The 17268-nt window shown below is 44.2% G+C and overlaps 1 protein-coding gene across 1 annotated transcript in view; it reads left to right on the plus strand.

Moving 5' to 3' along the window:
* glis1a (GLIS family zinc finger 1a) overlaps positions 1–17268 on the plus strand; it is a 91880-nt gene that overhangs the window by 29841 nt on the left and 44771 nt on the right. The window contains exons 3-4 of the mRNA XM_029250042.1: positions 7352–7565; positions 9484–10699. Coding sequence (XP_029105875.1) covers positions 7352–7565; positions 9484–10699 — 1430 coding nt within the window. The remainder of the gene's footprint in view (positions 1–7351; positions 7566–9483; positions 10700–17268) is intronic.

The raw sequence follows: 17268 nt of genomic DNA on the forward strand, positions 1-17268 counted from the left end.
ACTGAAATAACAGTGCAGAGCACAGAGGAGAGTATGGCGAGGACCTTGCAGGTTGGTTGAAGAACAGTACCGAAGTTCAGGATTTTTTGGGCTAATAGATGTTTTTTTAGCAGTCAATTTTCCAAGATTAAGACATTAGTCATGGTATGTAGTTACTGAAGCCCGTCATTATAGTCTCAGTAGTGGGGCAGACAGTTCTCGTGCACCTCAATCTGTTTATCTCTGGTTTCGTGTAATTATCATTCACATTGTGTCACATTGAGCGACTTCTTGGTCACTCGATCAACTCCCATGTCTCGTTAATGTAACCCTTCATCTGAATTGTGGTACCTTCTTTCCACTGTTATTCAATGTTTGTGACAAAAGCGAATAGGCTTCTTTGGTCAAGGTTGTCCTAAATTGTTGTCCCATGCTTTGGTTCACAATGAGGAGAGTAAGATTCAGCTCTGAAAAGACTGAACTCTCAACACCAGGTTGGGTTTCTCTTCTCCATGATTGTGTTCCACCCACATTCATTTGACTCGAACCCCTCATCTTCATCCTTCCTTCTTTAGGCCTTCTTTCTTTGCACGTAAGAAGGAGGCACCTCTCTGATAGCTTTGTTTTCTAGGGCCTTCCTACCTCCTCTCCCTGTGCTAGATGGGCACTCGTGATTGCTTTGATCCTTGGTTTGACTGCACGTTGCCCTGACAGGAGGCCTGTGAAGAGCCGGAGGTGATGGCAGGCTTGTCCTACTGGAATCTGGGAGAAATTAGACGAGAACATCAGCAGTAAGTGACCCTAATGGTGCTGGCAAAGGCAATAGGACTTCACACCTTCAAACCTGACCCAGTGAATAGTGGCAAGAGAGCCAGTCAGAATGGTGCTGTTGCAGTAAGACTTGCCTTTTGCCATAGGCCCGGCACACTGGTCAAGCAGAATCAGAAGATTCTTTGCTGTATGGTTTAAAAGGGGTCTGGCTAGTCAGCAAAGAAAGCATTGCTGGTGCATTTTTGTAGAATTAAGCAAGCACTTCTACTTTTCTCCAGTCAACAAGAGTCTGAGAATTGAGAAGGGTATCCACAGATAAACCTCGTGTGCGGAGTCTTCTTGGATCTTAGTTCTTCCATTCTGATGTTGCACTTGACAACAATCAGTGTTTTTGTCGGAACACCCGGCGCCTCCGTTTTCTGCCTGGCCAACGTACATCAGTAGCCCCCGGTGGTTCTGGCACTGGAGAGCACCCGTTCCCTTTAAATCTTGCTCCCGCGATCATCACTTTTAATAGACTCTGACCACTTATGGCTGATTCCACAGCCTTCCCAAGAAAGGACTGTTTCCTTGGGGGAATCTTCCGCTGATCAGGGGAAAAAAAAAACGTTTGATTAGAAAAACGTGAAGCAAACAACAGCTCTCCTTGCGTGTTCTCTTACTTTCAAAATGTTGTTGTAAATGGAAAACATGCCATTGTGTGCATTTTAAAAGGCACAATTTGAGTTTGCTTGCTTCTTGATGATATACCTGTAATGACTGGTCCTCTACAATTCTTTGCTCAATGTGCGTACAATTTAAAAACAAACCGCAGCAGCCTGTATAAGGCACATATTATGTGGCTTTGAAAATGCTCATGAAATGGCAATTAACTGTTGGAGGAATTGTAATAAAGTTAACAGTAACCGGATAACTAAGTATGGATTTCACAATAAGGAGCATTAGATTTTAGATTTCTTCACAAAACCCACACACATACACATACACATACAGAGGGGGGCATGGTGGCGCAGCGGTTTGACCAGCTCCTGCTCTCCAGCAGGTCTGGGGTTCAGGTCCCCCTTGGGATGCCTTGTCCTGGGTGTGTTCCCTCCCCCTCCAGCCTTACGCCCTGTGTTGCCAGGTTAGGCTCTGGTTCGCCACGACCCCACTCGGGACAAGTGGTTTCTGTGTGTGGGTGTGTGTGTGGGTGTGTGTGTGTACGTACTTGTCTATTAGGGCAACAAGTGGGCAAAGGAAACATGACTTTTAACACAAAGACTGTCTTTTAAAGTTCTAGGCGGAGGACCTGCTATTGTACTATTGAAAAGGATTGTTTAACATGAATTGCTGAACTGAAATATCCTAGTAAAGATGTAATCGATGGCATGGTGGCACAATAGGTAGTGCTGCTGTCTCCCAGTTCCTGAGCTGTGGATTTATCACGGGTTCAAATGTGGCTCAGCCTGTGTGACATTTGCATGTTCTTGCCATGTTCAGCTGGGTTTCCTTCAAGTGGTCCAGTTTCTTCCCACATTCCAAAAAAATATTTTTAAGGTACAATGGTGACTCTAAATTGCCTGTAGTGTGAGTGTGTGTGAACAGCTTGTGGCTGACTAGTGTGGTACCCTGCTTCATACCCCTTGTTTTCCAGGATAGACTCTGGACCGCTATGTCCATGCACTGGACAAGCAGTTATTGAAAACTGATGGACTGATAACAAAATAGAGCACCTCGAAACTTTTAGTGTTGCGTTTTATAAGGTATCGCGGGAGCATACTGCTGAAAAAGTGGTCAATTCCAGCTGTCAGTCAATTATTAACGTGCCACCCAACAGTTGTCCAGGCCCCCGCCGGTCCAACCCATCTGCCTGCTCATTGCAGCCTGTTCTCCTTAGCTTTGTCTCTGGCCGCCCGGCCTTCGCAGACCTCCACCCATCCACCAAGGCAGTGCTCACCACGTAATGAAATATTCAACGCTGAATTATTGTAGCCCATTTAATACAAACCAAATTTAATCCTGGTTGCCTTCCAAGCCACCATATGCTAAAAAGACCCCTTCTTCCTGCCTGACTGTGACTAATACTGTTAATGTAGCTAAGCTATAAATTGTTAGCAGTACAGTGTATAGCACAGGGAAATATTTATCCTGCAGATTGATTCGTGGTTTGGATGATAATGGTGGCTTTGGGTTTATTGTTCTGAGAAGAGCTGCCTTCCTTATAGGAACTGGTGGAGTTTAGTGGGAAGCTCTCTCTTTGAGTACAGCTTCATACTTCTACTTTCCAAAGTCTTTCATACCTCCTGCTCAGAGCTTAAGTGTGTAGCTCATCTCTGACACAGCGAGCAGGGAACCTGGGGGCTGATCCTGAAGCATTTAAAACATCATATCCCTAAAGTACTTGTTGAATTCAAATGTCACTGGAACATTTTTGCTCGTGTGCTAATCTGCATTGACTCGCATATTATTTTCCTGTGCTTTTACCTCCTTGCGTTTTTCCGTCACATTACTAAAAATGCTCTAGAGAACTAAACATTTGTAAACTTGTAAATCATATAGTTGTCAGAGTCAAATATTAGCTGCTACTCTATTTCACTCAGTTTCTAAAGTTTGAGGTCATCAGTTTTCCATATTCAGTGGTAGAAGCACTTATTCTTGCATGTGAATGCAAAGTGTCTCAAAAACGCAATCTGATGCTTTTTATACTTTTTGGATGGAGGACGCTTTGCTGCCTACAGAAGTGGTACTTGATTGAACTACAGAGGATGTACTATGTACGATTACACATAGGGTGTCACTTCATTTACTGCATCTATATGGAGGATACAAAGGTTGTGCTTATTCAGTTCTGGGTTACATTTACTAGATCTTATGTGAATTTTGATTTCTGGCAATTATACTGCACAACTGAGTTCACTGTCACTATTCACTAGAAAAGTAATCATTTAAATTTGTTTTCTTGTTCCGTTTAATGGCTTAAAATGTGTTTGAGATGTTTTAGCACTTAGTAGCGTTCTAGTAAGGAAGAAATTAATTTGATTTGAAGAATTCATACACATGGATGAGAATTAAAGTGATTTTTTTTGGGGGGTTTTTGCTCTCTCATTCATGAGATCCTGGGGCCTTATAAGGCTGAATTTGAGTCGTTCTTCCACATGGCTTTCACTTGTGCCACCCGCTATTTTACATACAACATTAAAATGCTTTCGCTTGTTGCTTTCATTGGTCAGGTCATAAATGCAGTGCCATACGATTTCTGCATTTCAACATATTCACAGTTATGCCGATGACAGCGATTTGAAATAAATATTCATACGGAAAACCAGATGTTATGGGCACTGCCATGTTCTTTGTGCCAAGCTGAGCAAACTTCAAAAGTGAAAAAAGGTCCTGTTTCTTTCAGACGGAAATGTTTATTTTAATATATGGGCTGTTTTCTTTTAATGTTCCATGTGGAACTCCATAAAGGTTTTATGCGCTTGGTCTGTAGTGTTGTAATCTTAGCTGGCTCACAGTTTGTCCGGAACGTTGCTGTGGCATTGTGGGAACATTATTTTAGCTGGTGTATCTCTGGAACCGGAACGCATTGCACTGCACGCTGGGTGTTCAGTAATTACACCATTGCATATATGTGCTTCCAATAAACCTTATGTTTTATTTAGTTCCCTATGAAGGCCAAAATTCCTAGCATCTCTCTCTCACAAACACACACTTTTGCTTACCTGTCATTAGGAGAATTTCACACTGATTCCCTCTTCATTGCAATAAGTGATTACTTAGTCTACCTTAATGAAATTTGACAATGTGTAAAAGCTAATAATAAATATTTTACAAAGAAAGGGCACTGTTTCGGTACTGTTCCCATGTATGTGACTGGGAGTATAGTACTGCAGTCTTGGCCAAAGGTTTGTATTCCACCGGGCAGCTTTCCAGGCCTATCTTGCTAGCATCTCCACTGTGTCCAGTCTGGCAGCGGTGTTGGCAGGTTGTTACAGTGGAGCACAACTGCATCGTGCTGCACCTGTTCACACCTGCTTACACTCTAGGACAAGACGGGGGAACTAAACAGAGGCTCAGAGGCTCAGAGGTGGACATCAGCTGACATATCAGGGTCTCCCGTAGAGAGTACAGGCAGATATGACTCAAACGAAAGCTCAAAGGTTTCCTTTGTTTCTTTGCTCGCAACATGACTGCAACAGATGGAAATTATGTACATTTACATTTACATTCATTCGTTTAGTAGACGCTTTTCTCCAAAGCGACGTACATCTCGGCGAAAATACAATTTTTGCATTACATTAAGAGAAAGAGACATAGCTGCTGACATATGATTCTTACGTAAACCTAGTCTGTTACTTTCCACGTGATGCACCGATGATCATCTCTCGAGTAGGTGCATACTAAGTACCTTCGTTCCCTGCTTCCAGAAGGCTTCAAATGAAATATATATTTGTGACTGGAGGATCAGTTGAGGTTGCCAAATTTTGAAAAATATCTGAAGAAAAGAAAAAAGACTTCTTCTTAAGGAGCTGGTGGATTAAAATAACGGGACTGTAACAGAATTGAATACAATTTAAGGAAGCAATAACGACATAAGTCCTGAATCTCATTTGGTATAAATAACCTTTCTTATTGTCACTGATTTGAACTTGCTGTGCCTATGACCTGGTGCACTGATTAAATTGACCTGGGGACACTGGGTAAGGCTCAAATACAGCTGTAATGAGATTTCAAGTGTGGGCCACTTCTCTGACTGACAGGAACACTGATCTTTATCATGGATCAGAGTTTGGACAGCTATCGGTTTACAGTGACCTTCCTGATGTTCAACTTACTGGGCACCCTTCTCTTTGAGACACCTTGATTTTTGCCAGATGCCATGCCAGAAAGACAGAGTGAAGAGTGCACTGGCACACACCTTGACAAAGCCCTCAGGCAAGTGGTAGCACTGGTAGCAAATACTCATTAGCTAGTAGTGCTCCATCACGTGGTTGCAACAGCAATTCAGGAGTGTTGCAGGCAACTTACATGTACACACCTCTGTAGTGAAATGTACTTATAGTGTTTTTCTCATTTATACAGGGGGTTGTTTTTACTGGAGCAATTCTGGGGTAAAAACCTTGCTCAAGGGTACTATAGCAGGTACTTTGAGTGCAAAAGGGCAGCTCTAACTGCTACGTCACCTGCTGCCCCTTATACATCAGAAGCATTTTCATTAATAGTTATTGCTTATCCCCTTACAGGGAAGGCATGGTGAATCAGCCCAGCACAAGCCCCTGCGGCAGCATGGCACACAGCAAATCGGCAGCATGCCTCAGATCAGATAAGAAATGTTTGGGTTCTTGCATTAATGAAGCTACATCAGTGTGATGCCACCATTGATAAAATCATTACAAGAAGAGAATTGAATTAGATGAAACAGAGTTTAAGCGATCTGGAAAACCCATATGGTACATTTTACCTTGAGCGTTGCCAAGATATCACCTTTCTTTCCGCAGAGTTCCGCTTCCCCTTCCCGCCCATTTCTTTCATCTTTTCGGAGGATTGCACCAAAGTGTTTTTGCATAGTGGCAGCGGAGATTTCGATCGGGATCCAGCAAACCTTCTGGTATATTTTGTTTCGGCACTGAAACTGGATACAGTAAATGTCCATATGTTTGATTTGTATCCCTCTTTCTTTCTAACCACGAGTTGCTAATGGGAGGTTGAGAGCGGCACGTACCAGTGGCACGGGGACAGCACTGAACTTCCCTCTAGGGCTCTGTGGTTCCCTTATTCCATGGATTTGTGAATTCGGCACAGTTCGCCCCCAGCAATAAAAAAAAAAAACATATCAAAATGAATAATGCTAAAAGACAATTAGTCTGCATATAGAGAGGGCCTGTCTCTTACTGCACTCTGATTTCTCGCTGGCGGTCGTTTGAAGTGGGCAAACGCTGTAATTGTGCACATATGAGAGGGCTTTGTGAACGAGTTGTTTTTGTTTGCTGTTAGGACACCAAACATCTTTGATTAAATCAAGCCCTCAATATTTCATGTAGAAAAATGCAATATCCGACTTTTGTCTTTGACAGTTTTGTGTGTGTGTGTGTGTGTCTGTGTGTGCTTTTGTTGTCAACGTTTCTGTTACAATAAAATCTGGTTTTTGAAAGAAAACGAAGCAGACATTATGAAAAATGGCCCTCCAGCCCTCTTGTGCAGAAGCGCAAAACCTTTTGGTTTTATTACCCTAAGACGACTCGCTGGTGCTTCTGTCTGCTGTTGATGGAGGGGTCCTTCCCCGTTCGTCGTGTAGCGGCTCCAGGACCACCATCAAGGTTCCAGTAGATTGACGGTTCTACAAAAGTCAGTCTGTTCCTCTTCAGTGACCCAGGAACCTTAGCGATCTTCGCAAAGGCCTGGTGTCAGGAAAATGTTGCACACCGAAGAAAATCAAATATACATTTTAGGCAGAAAATCATATTTAAATACATTTAAGAGAGTTAACGATGACAGAGTGGAGCTTGTCCGCCCCTTGTGGTAATCGGGCAGATTTTGTGGCTGGGTGGTAGGGGGCCAGGAACACTGACCGGCTCTGCTCAGTAAATGGTGTGTGTAAAGTCTGCTCCATCTCCTGTTCCAGCTAACGGGGGCGGCAACCCCTTCTGCCCTGGCAAGAAGGGTGGGCCGGAAGCTGTGGGGACGACAGCAGCAGTGACGACGGCTGGAGAGTGTGCATTGACTCTTTGCGGGCCCAACCGTGCTGGAAGCCAGTGTGCAGAGGAACGCTTTGTGGCCTCCTGTGACCGTTCCTCACAGGATCTCTGTCTCCAGAGCAACCAACACCATGATGCAAGGTAATCCATCACCGTTCTGGTGGGCTGAGCTCACCTGGGTTGGGTTTGGTTGAGTTGTCCCAGTGTGGCTCAGCTGAACCCAGGCTTTCTTTGGTTGCAAAAAGGCCATAATCCAATATTACCTCAGCATTTCATTCTCAGAACTGTAAAGCTGATTTATCTGTGCAGTTATGAGAGGCCAGAATGAGAAGGAAGTTGAGGTATTCATCACAGAGCCAGCGTAGAAACTTTTTATTTTGGTATTTTGAAATGTTACAGATTATATTTAGATAATGTGATACATAGATCACTGAGTAACAACCAAGATACATGTTAAATAGATATACTTACTGTATAGAACTTTAAATGAAAACTTATGCTCTGGTTTTTTTATAAATCCATGCTATATATGTTTATAATTCAGTCTACAAGTTTTATGTGCATGTCGTACCATCGACTGAATTACATTTATGAGTTAGTTTTTCATTGCATGCAAGTTTGAAAGTAATTCAGTATGGTTTAAATTATTCATAGAGACTCATCAAAGAAGCTAGTTCCAGTTTCTGTTTGTTTCCTCCATTGCCAGGAAATTTGTTACCATTAATTTTTCCAACTGTAGAGTTTCTGCACACTGACAAACTCCAACACACCAAAGTTGAGCGCTTTATGTTGCACAACTCAAAGGGCTTTGGATGGCCTTCTGTTTGTAACGGTTTTGTCTCACGAAGGGGGCCAAAGCACTAGTACAGATTTTAAATCAAAGCTTTATTAATTCCATTTATATGCGAGATCAGTGCGTTTCACTGGGGATGGCCGTCCATTTCACAGCAACCATTTTGGCAGCTCTGTCAGGTGCAGGGAGATGTCGGAGTAGGGAGTGGGAGGCACGGGTGGGGGTGGAAAGAAAGGTAATCCTTTCACGAGCGTAGACGAACAGAGGGGGCCTTCTTGGATCTCCCGAGAGTTTCGCGCTCAATCTATAATGAGAGAACTGACAGGGATTATTATGGAAAAGATCACAGCAACACATGGAGAAATATGAACTCCTTGCCCATTCATACTGAGAAGATTCCCACAATAATACAGATCATTGTGCGTGGCATAGCCTCAGAGGGCGCCATTATGCCAACAGACCAGATGACTTCGATGTGAGCGCAATGTAATTCTTGTGTTTAACCCCTTTGCATCACTAAGGCTATCAGTCCTGTCAAGGCAGTCATATGTGCTCTTTTTCAGATTAACTAATAACTGTTCTTTACAATTTTCATTTATTCTGTTATCTTGTAAAATTTTTCCAGTGAAAAAACGGGCTTGAATATAGTTCCAATAGCGTTACCTATTGGTTTTCCTTTTTCCAAACATGAGTATGTAGATAAACAAACGGCAAACACAACATTCCCGAAACAAATGGAACATCAAGTTGACCAAATGTATGTATGTATTTATTTCTTGAAAAACCTTTGGTTTATTTACTGGAGGATCGTCCTTTGGGTGCTTCGAAGCAAGCAGTTAAAACCACAGAACAAAATACATTTCGTACTCAAACAACCTAGGTTTAGTGTACGAAAGCGACGATGGGTAAACTCTCAATGCCGTGGCAATGTTTGGACTCAAATACAAACTATTTGTTGTCTCATATTCATTTGTGTGATGTGATGCTACAGATCACTGTGATGTGAATATGTACAAATAAATTGAAAATTTATTTGCCGATTTCCCGTCTTCCTAACGCTCGTCAGCCAACGTAAGACATTTAATTTATTGCTGGGTTCAGCAGATAGCACGCAGATTTCCAGCAACACAGAGCTTGCCTGTTTAGCGAGCCTGAAAGTGACCCTTGTAGGAGCTACAAGTTGGCAGCAACCTGATGGCCCTGGGCTTTGTCTATCAACAGAAGACAGCTAATACTGGCCACATTCTTCTCCGCCTTTTCCTGCAGATCTTCCGGCTTCACGGACGTGCTCGCTTCGTCGTGCGACAGCTGCCTAAATGGATCGGCCTGTCTACCGCAGCACATCAAGCAGGAGCGGTACAAGGTCGCTCTGGGCATCCCACCTGGTCCAGAACTTGTCCATGGCAGAGCTGGGTGTACAGAGCAGAGTGTGGGCCCAGTGATCTTGCCCCCATCCGAACGGGATGGCCATGGTGGCTATAGGAGCACGCTGTTGTCGTGCCCCTTTAATAATGAAGGCGGCTCCTCCCCTGACCCATTGTCCCCCGACGGGTCCCGTCACTCAGCGCGGCTGCTCCATGGAGGCAGCCTGAAGAGGCGGTGCCTGAGTATGGGCTCGGGCACTGGAGCAACAGAGGGGATCGATGTCACCGCCATCATCTGCTCATCCCAGATGTCCGTGGTGGCCTGCGTCAACGGACTCCGCACCGGCTCGCCCGCCGCCGCCCCCTTCCCTCCTCGCCACCTGCCCGCTCACAGCCCTCAGCCCTCCGAGGAGGGCTGCCACCCACCTTCGCCGGCCGACTGCTTGCTGTCCTTCAGGTCTTCGGCCTCCTCCTCGTCCTCCACCTCATCAGACCCTGGGGAGCCGGAGCGCAGCCACTGCGAGGGGCTGCTCCCCATGCAGCAGCCACCGCCACTGCGACCCCCTCTCCTGCCGGCACCCGAGCCGGCTGAGGGCTTCAGCTTCCTGGTCAACAGCGTTCTGCAGCAGGGGCTGTTGGAAGGCTGTCAGAGAGCCAACTCGTTGAAACAGGAGCCTGCTGATGAGCTCTCACCCGCCGAGGAGGAGCTCTTTACTCAGCACCCGCAGCACCGGCACCACCCTCTGCGCCCAGGCCTCCCACCGCCCTACCACCTGCATCAGTATTTCAGCCCTGGGACAGGGGCCCTGGTTCACCTCCCGGGCCAGCCTCCGGCCTCCTCCCCACTGGCCCATAAGGCCCTGGGCTCCTCCGGGCCCGCCGAGCGTGAGGACATTACAGACAAGCAGGCGTGTCGCTGGATTGACTGCAGCGCTGCCTATGAGCAGCAGGAGGAGCTGGTGAGGCACATCGAGAAGGTGCATATTGACCAGCGCAAGGGTGAGGACTTCACCTGCTTCTGGGCCGGCTGTGTCCGCCGCTACAAGCCCTTCAACGCTCGCTACAAGCTTCTGATCCACATGCGAGTCCACTCAGGGGAGAAGCCTAACAAATGCATGGTGAGTCACCTTAGCTGGCTGATACAAGTCTGGTAGATGAAATACAGAGCTTAAAAGTTAAGCCTACTTGCACAGTTGCAGCATAAGAAGTAGGCCACACAAGCAATAGACTTACAACCAAAAGGCTGCTGGTCCTGCTTTTGCAATGCTCAGCAGATCCTTTAAAGTGAAATGCTTCAGTCACTGTATCATGTGGATAAAGGTATAGAGATTGCAAGACATGTAACTTGCGTGGAGTAAAAGTAGAGTATGAGAGTACTCTCTAATTCAGATCAGGCTGATGTATTTGTTGTAAGCTGCCTATATATATGTTGATAATGTAACATCAAAGGAAGGGTAATATGAGTGTACATTTGACTGACCTCTGAAAAAGCGACCACTGTAAACATGGGCAGTTTCCTCTAGTGGGCGCTAGTGTTCAGCTGACTCCACTAACCTGAATGGTCCATGAAGTGCAACAGAATGGAGTGCTTTTCACTAAGAGCCCTATTAATGAAGGCAGACAATTGTGCAGCCAGAGTACGTCCCGCTGTTTTATGGACACTGACTGGAATCAGTCCCAAGCTTGTTAATGGCCATTAAGTTAGGCTTGGGATTGACTGTGAGAGTTAGCCCGCCACTACCGTAAGTTCGCAAGTGTTCGGCCTGCCATGAGAAATTCCAGGGCAGGACAGACTCAGAGAAAGCAAAAACGTTAGAATTTTCCACCGGAAACACGGTGCACCCGGTGCCCTCCAGGCGCGCCTTTTTAATAAAACAGAGTGCGACATTGTGCATAGCTCAGCTAGGCTAAATTCCTGCTTTCTAAATGAAATGTGACGGTTCAAAAATGGCTTTTATTGGGGGAACAGGCATATGGACATTTCCAGCCTAATTTGAAGCAACCGCTATCAATCCTAGAAGTGTTTTTTTGTCTGAGAATGGAACAGCGTGCATTTCATTCATTGTGGGTGAGATTATCGTATTCCTTCAATCAACGTGCAAATACACATGCAGGTTATACCTTATGACTCCCAACCAGATGAAAATAAAGTACTTAAAAAACAGTGAAAGTCTTAGTGATTCAAGTCAAATATTATTCTATATGAAGCATTGACAGGAAAAGGACCCTGGTATTTATTTTCACTTGCCTCCCTGTTTTATGTAGAATTGATTTACATCTCCAAAAACTCAACTCAATAAAGCACATGTGGTTGACATAACCATATGATGAATTAGTTAAATTGGATATCTGAATGGTGTGCAATACTTCGAAGACTGAGTCAGTTGGACCTAGTTTTCAACTCTCCACTCCGGGTAATGTAATAATTGGGGACTTAAATGAGGCTTGAGATAGATGAATGATCACGTCCTCCCCACACACGCCTCAGGTCCGTGTCCGTGTCTTTCATCTTTCAGCAAACACTGAGGAGAAAAGGATCTATTTCTGTTTCCTACAGCTGTTAGGTGTTGCAAATTCAATTGCTGCAACTGAAAACACCTGCACGGACCCAGAAGACAAAAACAAAATGTCAGAAAACAGCGAGCATCTTTGAAACATTTGCACGTTGGTTCCCTGCGTCGGGATTGCCAGCAGCTTGGTCACCCGTCATGTAGACTAGTGACAAAAAGGGCCCATGTGCTTCTGGGGTTTTAGGGAAACCCAGACAGCTGTAACAGAAATGTGGAAGACATAGTCATATGTAATACTGTAGTACAAACCACACAAATATTGTGCTCCAAGTTTTGCTGCTGTTGCTAAGAGCCATGGAGTGTATGTTACTCTTAGTGATCACGTAGATGGAGTGCCTCCAGAATGTTATGTACTCTACTTGTATCCTCAAGCTTGAAAGAGCCTCATCCCTAGTTGTTGTGACTGTGAACCATCCATATGCCTACATGTAATCATACTTTAAAGTAACGACGTGGGATTATTTCGATAAATTAGCTATTGTTAGTAAAATCTACTTTTGAAGAATTCCCAAATTTCAAGGTAATAAACTATAAAGTATTTAAACAACCTAACATGCCAGTTCTCTTTTAGTCAGTTTATGATATCCATTCCTCGCCTCTGCAATGTTCAACTTCCGACTTGGTTCCTTTTCCCCAATTTATACCCGAACAACAAGGTAAACCCATGAATGATATCACATTGTAAGCCAGATGAAAATGCGGGGAATACCATATTGGAGAGGTAATGGAAGTCTGGTTTATGAAATGCCCACAGTTTGGACTCAGAACCCCCCGTATGCAAATTCCGCCTGTTTAACCGACCTCAGGATTTCAAAGCTTTGATAAATATTTACGTGAACTTCAGGTTACAGATTTGAATAGTCTGAGACTTCAAATCCACAGAATTTCCTTACATGGGCCACTAAGACACCAAAACCTCAGACCTATTCCAGGGCTATTTTTGTTGGATATATTTTTAATATTAATGTAGACAAAAAGCAGAATGTAATAAACTAAAACAACAATTGAATTAGGTATGAAACATAACAGGATATTGCGGGGAGATTATGTTGTTTCCTTTTAACTACTCACCCTGCCTTGAGCTACTTCCATAAAAAATGAGCTCCGAGCATACATTAATTGGAAGTCAATAGAAAATGGTCTTTAATGTTTACAGATGTGGAGGTTTTTATGTGATTTGCATGAAACGTGTACAGGTAGAGTCGGTGACCGTTGATTGGGCGGCGTAATTCTTCTGCTGATAATGAGGTTTTCCTGCCAAATCGCTGCATGTAACAAATGCGGGGCAGCTGTGGTGGGGGAGTGTTACACTTGGACGTGAGTGGGCTTACCTCATGAGTGTACAGTGGAAAACTGCTGCTGGAAAGATAATAAAGGGCTTAACTGGCTTTCGGTCGAGCGTTTGGTTTTAAATCAAGACGTCTCATCCGCTTCCTCTGTGCAAATAGCTGAAATTCCGGAATGCCTTTGTCTGTTTGCAGGCGCGCAGCACAGCTTCTCTTGTTAAAGCAAACGCACGCACGCACACACACACGCGCGCGCGCGCGCACACACACGTACACATGGATACACAACACAGTCAAGAAATTCTTTCTCAAAGTAACAGTCACAAAAGTCCAGTGTCACTGACTCAGCTATAGGCACGGTCACATTTCAAACCCATCAAAGAAAGAGAAAAAGTTCAGCTTTTGAATTGGAAACACTCGCACATGTCCCTGCGCTGACTCACTTGCAGTATCTAAGGGCTCGGATTAGGAAATACTCTGAACTCCAAACTAATCAAAAAGCCTTCTCACAAAAGCAGCCCATCTGTGCCTATGGACAAGCCCCAGTAGAAGCTCATGCAGAACGGTGCAGTCTGTCCAACGGGCTTTTCGTTCGGGGAGTGCTCTGTCTTTTATTTCCAATGACAGGTTTCAAAGGGACTGTCTATACAATGAACTTGCTGGACATTGACCATTTACCTCTAATGTGATATTACCGCACCAGCGTCTCCACTGGCCAGTCATGTAACAGGGCACAGCCCACTCGCACCGTCCTGATTGCCAGTTAGCTGCAGAGTTGTTGTCATGATAATTATACTGTGGCGTGATTATAGCTCAAGCTTGTCCTTACTCTTTGGTGAGCTGGACAAGGTGGTCGTGGCGAGTTGGTGAGGGGGTGGGGTGCGCCGGGTGCACTCTTTCCTGGGATAATAGCCAGTGGCTCTACAACAGTGAGTGGGATTGTTCCTGGATGAGCATCTGGTTAGTGTCTTCTGCATATGCACCACTTTGCAGCAAGCGCTTGTTTGCCATTCTGCCTCCTACTCCTGGAGGCCATGATGCAGTGTTCTTCTCCCAGCCAATTACAGGGGCCTTGGGCCTCTCCCTGGCCAATCACACGAGTCCTGATCGTGTTCGCAGCCAATTAGTGGGAACTTGACTCTGCTCTTGGCCAATCACTCTGCATGCATCATAGAATTGTAACTTTGACTTATGCAGTGCAACTGAAATGTACATTTTTCTATATTCCATCTTTCCCATATTGCACTGTCCTTTACAGTATTCATAGTTGCTTTTAAATACTATAAGGATGTTAAAAGGCAAGTTTGTTTTTTCATAAATTCTAGTTCAGCGAGCCTCTAGTTTAGTTTTTCCAAGTCAAAATATTGGAATCATACTATTTTTATTATTCAACCTTTCCAGACCAAAATGATCTGTAGAGATCATGCCTGTTGTATCCTGCTTTACATCTTACTATGTGGAAATATATGTAGAAGCCTTTCAGAATGTTTAAATTTTTAAGGAGCTGTTTTTTTTCCAGATATAACATTGTTTGGGCCAACTTGGAATCGTGTCATTCTGCACCGTTGAAAAGTTGAGGTGCTAAACCATGGAGTCTGGGTAATATTTAGGGGGTTTTAATCTGTGAAAAGGACAGGACCTCCCACTCCACAAGTCGACACATTCTGCTGGTTGGGGGGTAGGGGGTGGCTGCTGGTGGACGGCAACTCTTCAGCCTGGCGTCAAGCCACCTCATGTTTCAAACGCACACGGCCTTGCATCAAGGAAAGGAAAAGTCAGAGTAAATCATGGGATTTAATATTTCGGGCAGTATGATGTCAATAAATTTGCTGGCAGGGGTGGAACAAGTGAATGCATGTATTTTCAGATCTATTAGGCCATTATTACGTTGCCTTCGAGGGAACACCAGAGCTCCCCGGGGCCAACAGACATTGCAGTTTCAGAGTGGGTTTACAGAAATGGAGAATGCTGCAGAAACCTAAGTAAATAAAGCTTCTGGTAAAAAATCAGTTGAGGTGCTGAAAATAAACCGCAGGAGTTGTTAGCTTATTAAAGTTGATCTCTACTTATTATCGTACTGTTCTCTGCAGGCCTGTGGGAACAATATGAGCGACGTTGATATTAATGGGTCTATATCATTATAACATGGTTGCAGTCGGCCCTGTCTGAACAAATTAGCTTACCAATTACATTTACCCATCTGGTAGAAACCACTGGTTATGAAGAATTACTTTTCAGCACTTTCACATGTTTCTATCAAGAAAAGGTCCTAAATAGTGCAAAAGTCTGGTACGATAATGAATGACACTGGGATGAAATAAGTGAATATATGTATTTTTTAAAGTTTCTACAGTGTTCCTCAACAAAAGGTAAGAAATATATCTGTGAAAATGTTTTCCTGCATACTGTGAAACTGGGAATCGTTTTACTGTACAGGTACGATTTTATAGGGATGTTTGGTCAAAAAATGTCAAAAAATTAAAGAGTGAGTTACCCATTTGCAAATTAACCATTTTAATAGATTTACTGTAAACTTTACAACACAGTGAAAACACGTTAGTATGTTGTATACCAGACTGAAACACCAATACTGTAGCACAATTGCCACTAGGTTGTCAAGACACTGTATTTCAAAAATGAAAATCTGAAAAGATTTTAACGGTGAGGTATATTGTCTTCGTCGATGTCATGTGTAATAGGACCTCATAATACCCATAATGCACTCATAGTAGCTCTAAATAGCTCATAATACCAGCTTGAAATTGATTCTCAGCTTCCTGCTGAAAAACATAAGATTCCTAAAATGTGCAGTCTGGATATTTAGGGCAATACATAAAATTTACTTCTTAACTGAAATCCCAGCTTTAATTTTGTAACGGAACAACAGACCAGTATGTAAGGGCTAAGCATGCACCTGTGCAGACTAACATTGTGTTTTGCAGCTAGGCCTATGCAAATGTGCATGCAACAGCTGGCATTTGTCTCAGCCACGGGCCACCAAAATGGAAAGTGTAAATCAGTGGAAAAGCGTAGCCCACCTCTATCAATTCCAGGCAAGTATGGAGCCGTCATGTTCGATTACAGTTCTCATTAAGGGTGGTCGATGAGGCACGGAATTTGGCGTGGGAGAGGCCCGTTCCAGGAGCTGGACGTCAGCGCCTATTAGCTCAGCACCATCATCCACCCGTCCACCTGCAACAAGCGACATCACTCCATGGTGTCACATCATGGAAAACTCTACGGCTTTCTCGGGATGCGTTCTCTAAGGCCTTAGAGGGTAACCTGTGTAACTTGGTGAAAAATGCTAATGGCCTGAAACCTAGAGAAGAACATACTTCTCTTCACCTGTAGCGTACACCTCGTCGGCTCACGGGTGTCACAGCTAAATGCCGACCACATGTGATTGTTCCATATGCAAAAATGATGAAGCAGCTGGCAGGAAATGTCTGATGATTGTCAGAAGACTGATGTTTTGGCAGTAGGAGGAAAGGCCTATAAATGCACGGGGCTTGCTTGTTTTTCTTGTCAGAGCGGCAGAGCCAAGATCTTGTCATGCAGTCCGTGTTATCCAGTCAATCTTTACAGTAACGCAATCCAGTCTCTCTCCCTCGCTCTCTCTGCGCTGAGCAGCGGCCCCAGATTCGTGCGGGATTCTTCTTGCATCTGAGACAAATTTACATCCAGCTTTTAACGTTTTTAATTATTGTCACGACAAATGTATCTTTGGAAAATTTCACACCGTGGCTGTTTCTCCTCCACACCAGAGCATTCAGGTGAATTATATTCACAATTACTTGTGCCATTTTTTCAGGATTGCTGAGATTAATCTGA

This window comes from Scleropages formosus, chromosome 3 (genome assembly GCF_900964775.1).
Source record: "Scleropages formosus chromosome 3, fSclFor1.1, whole genome shotgun sequence".
Taxonomy (NCBI): Eukaryota; Metazoa; Chordata; class Actinopteri; order Osteoglossiformes; family Osteoglossidae; genus Scleropages; species Scleropages formosus.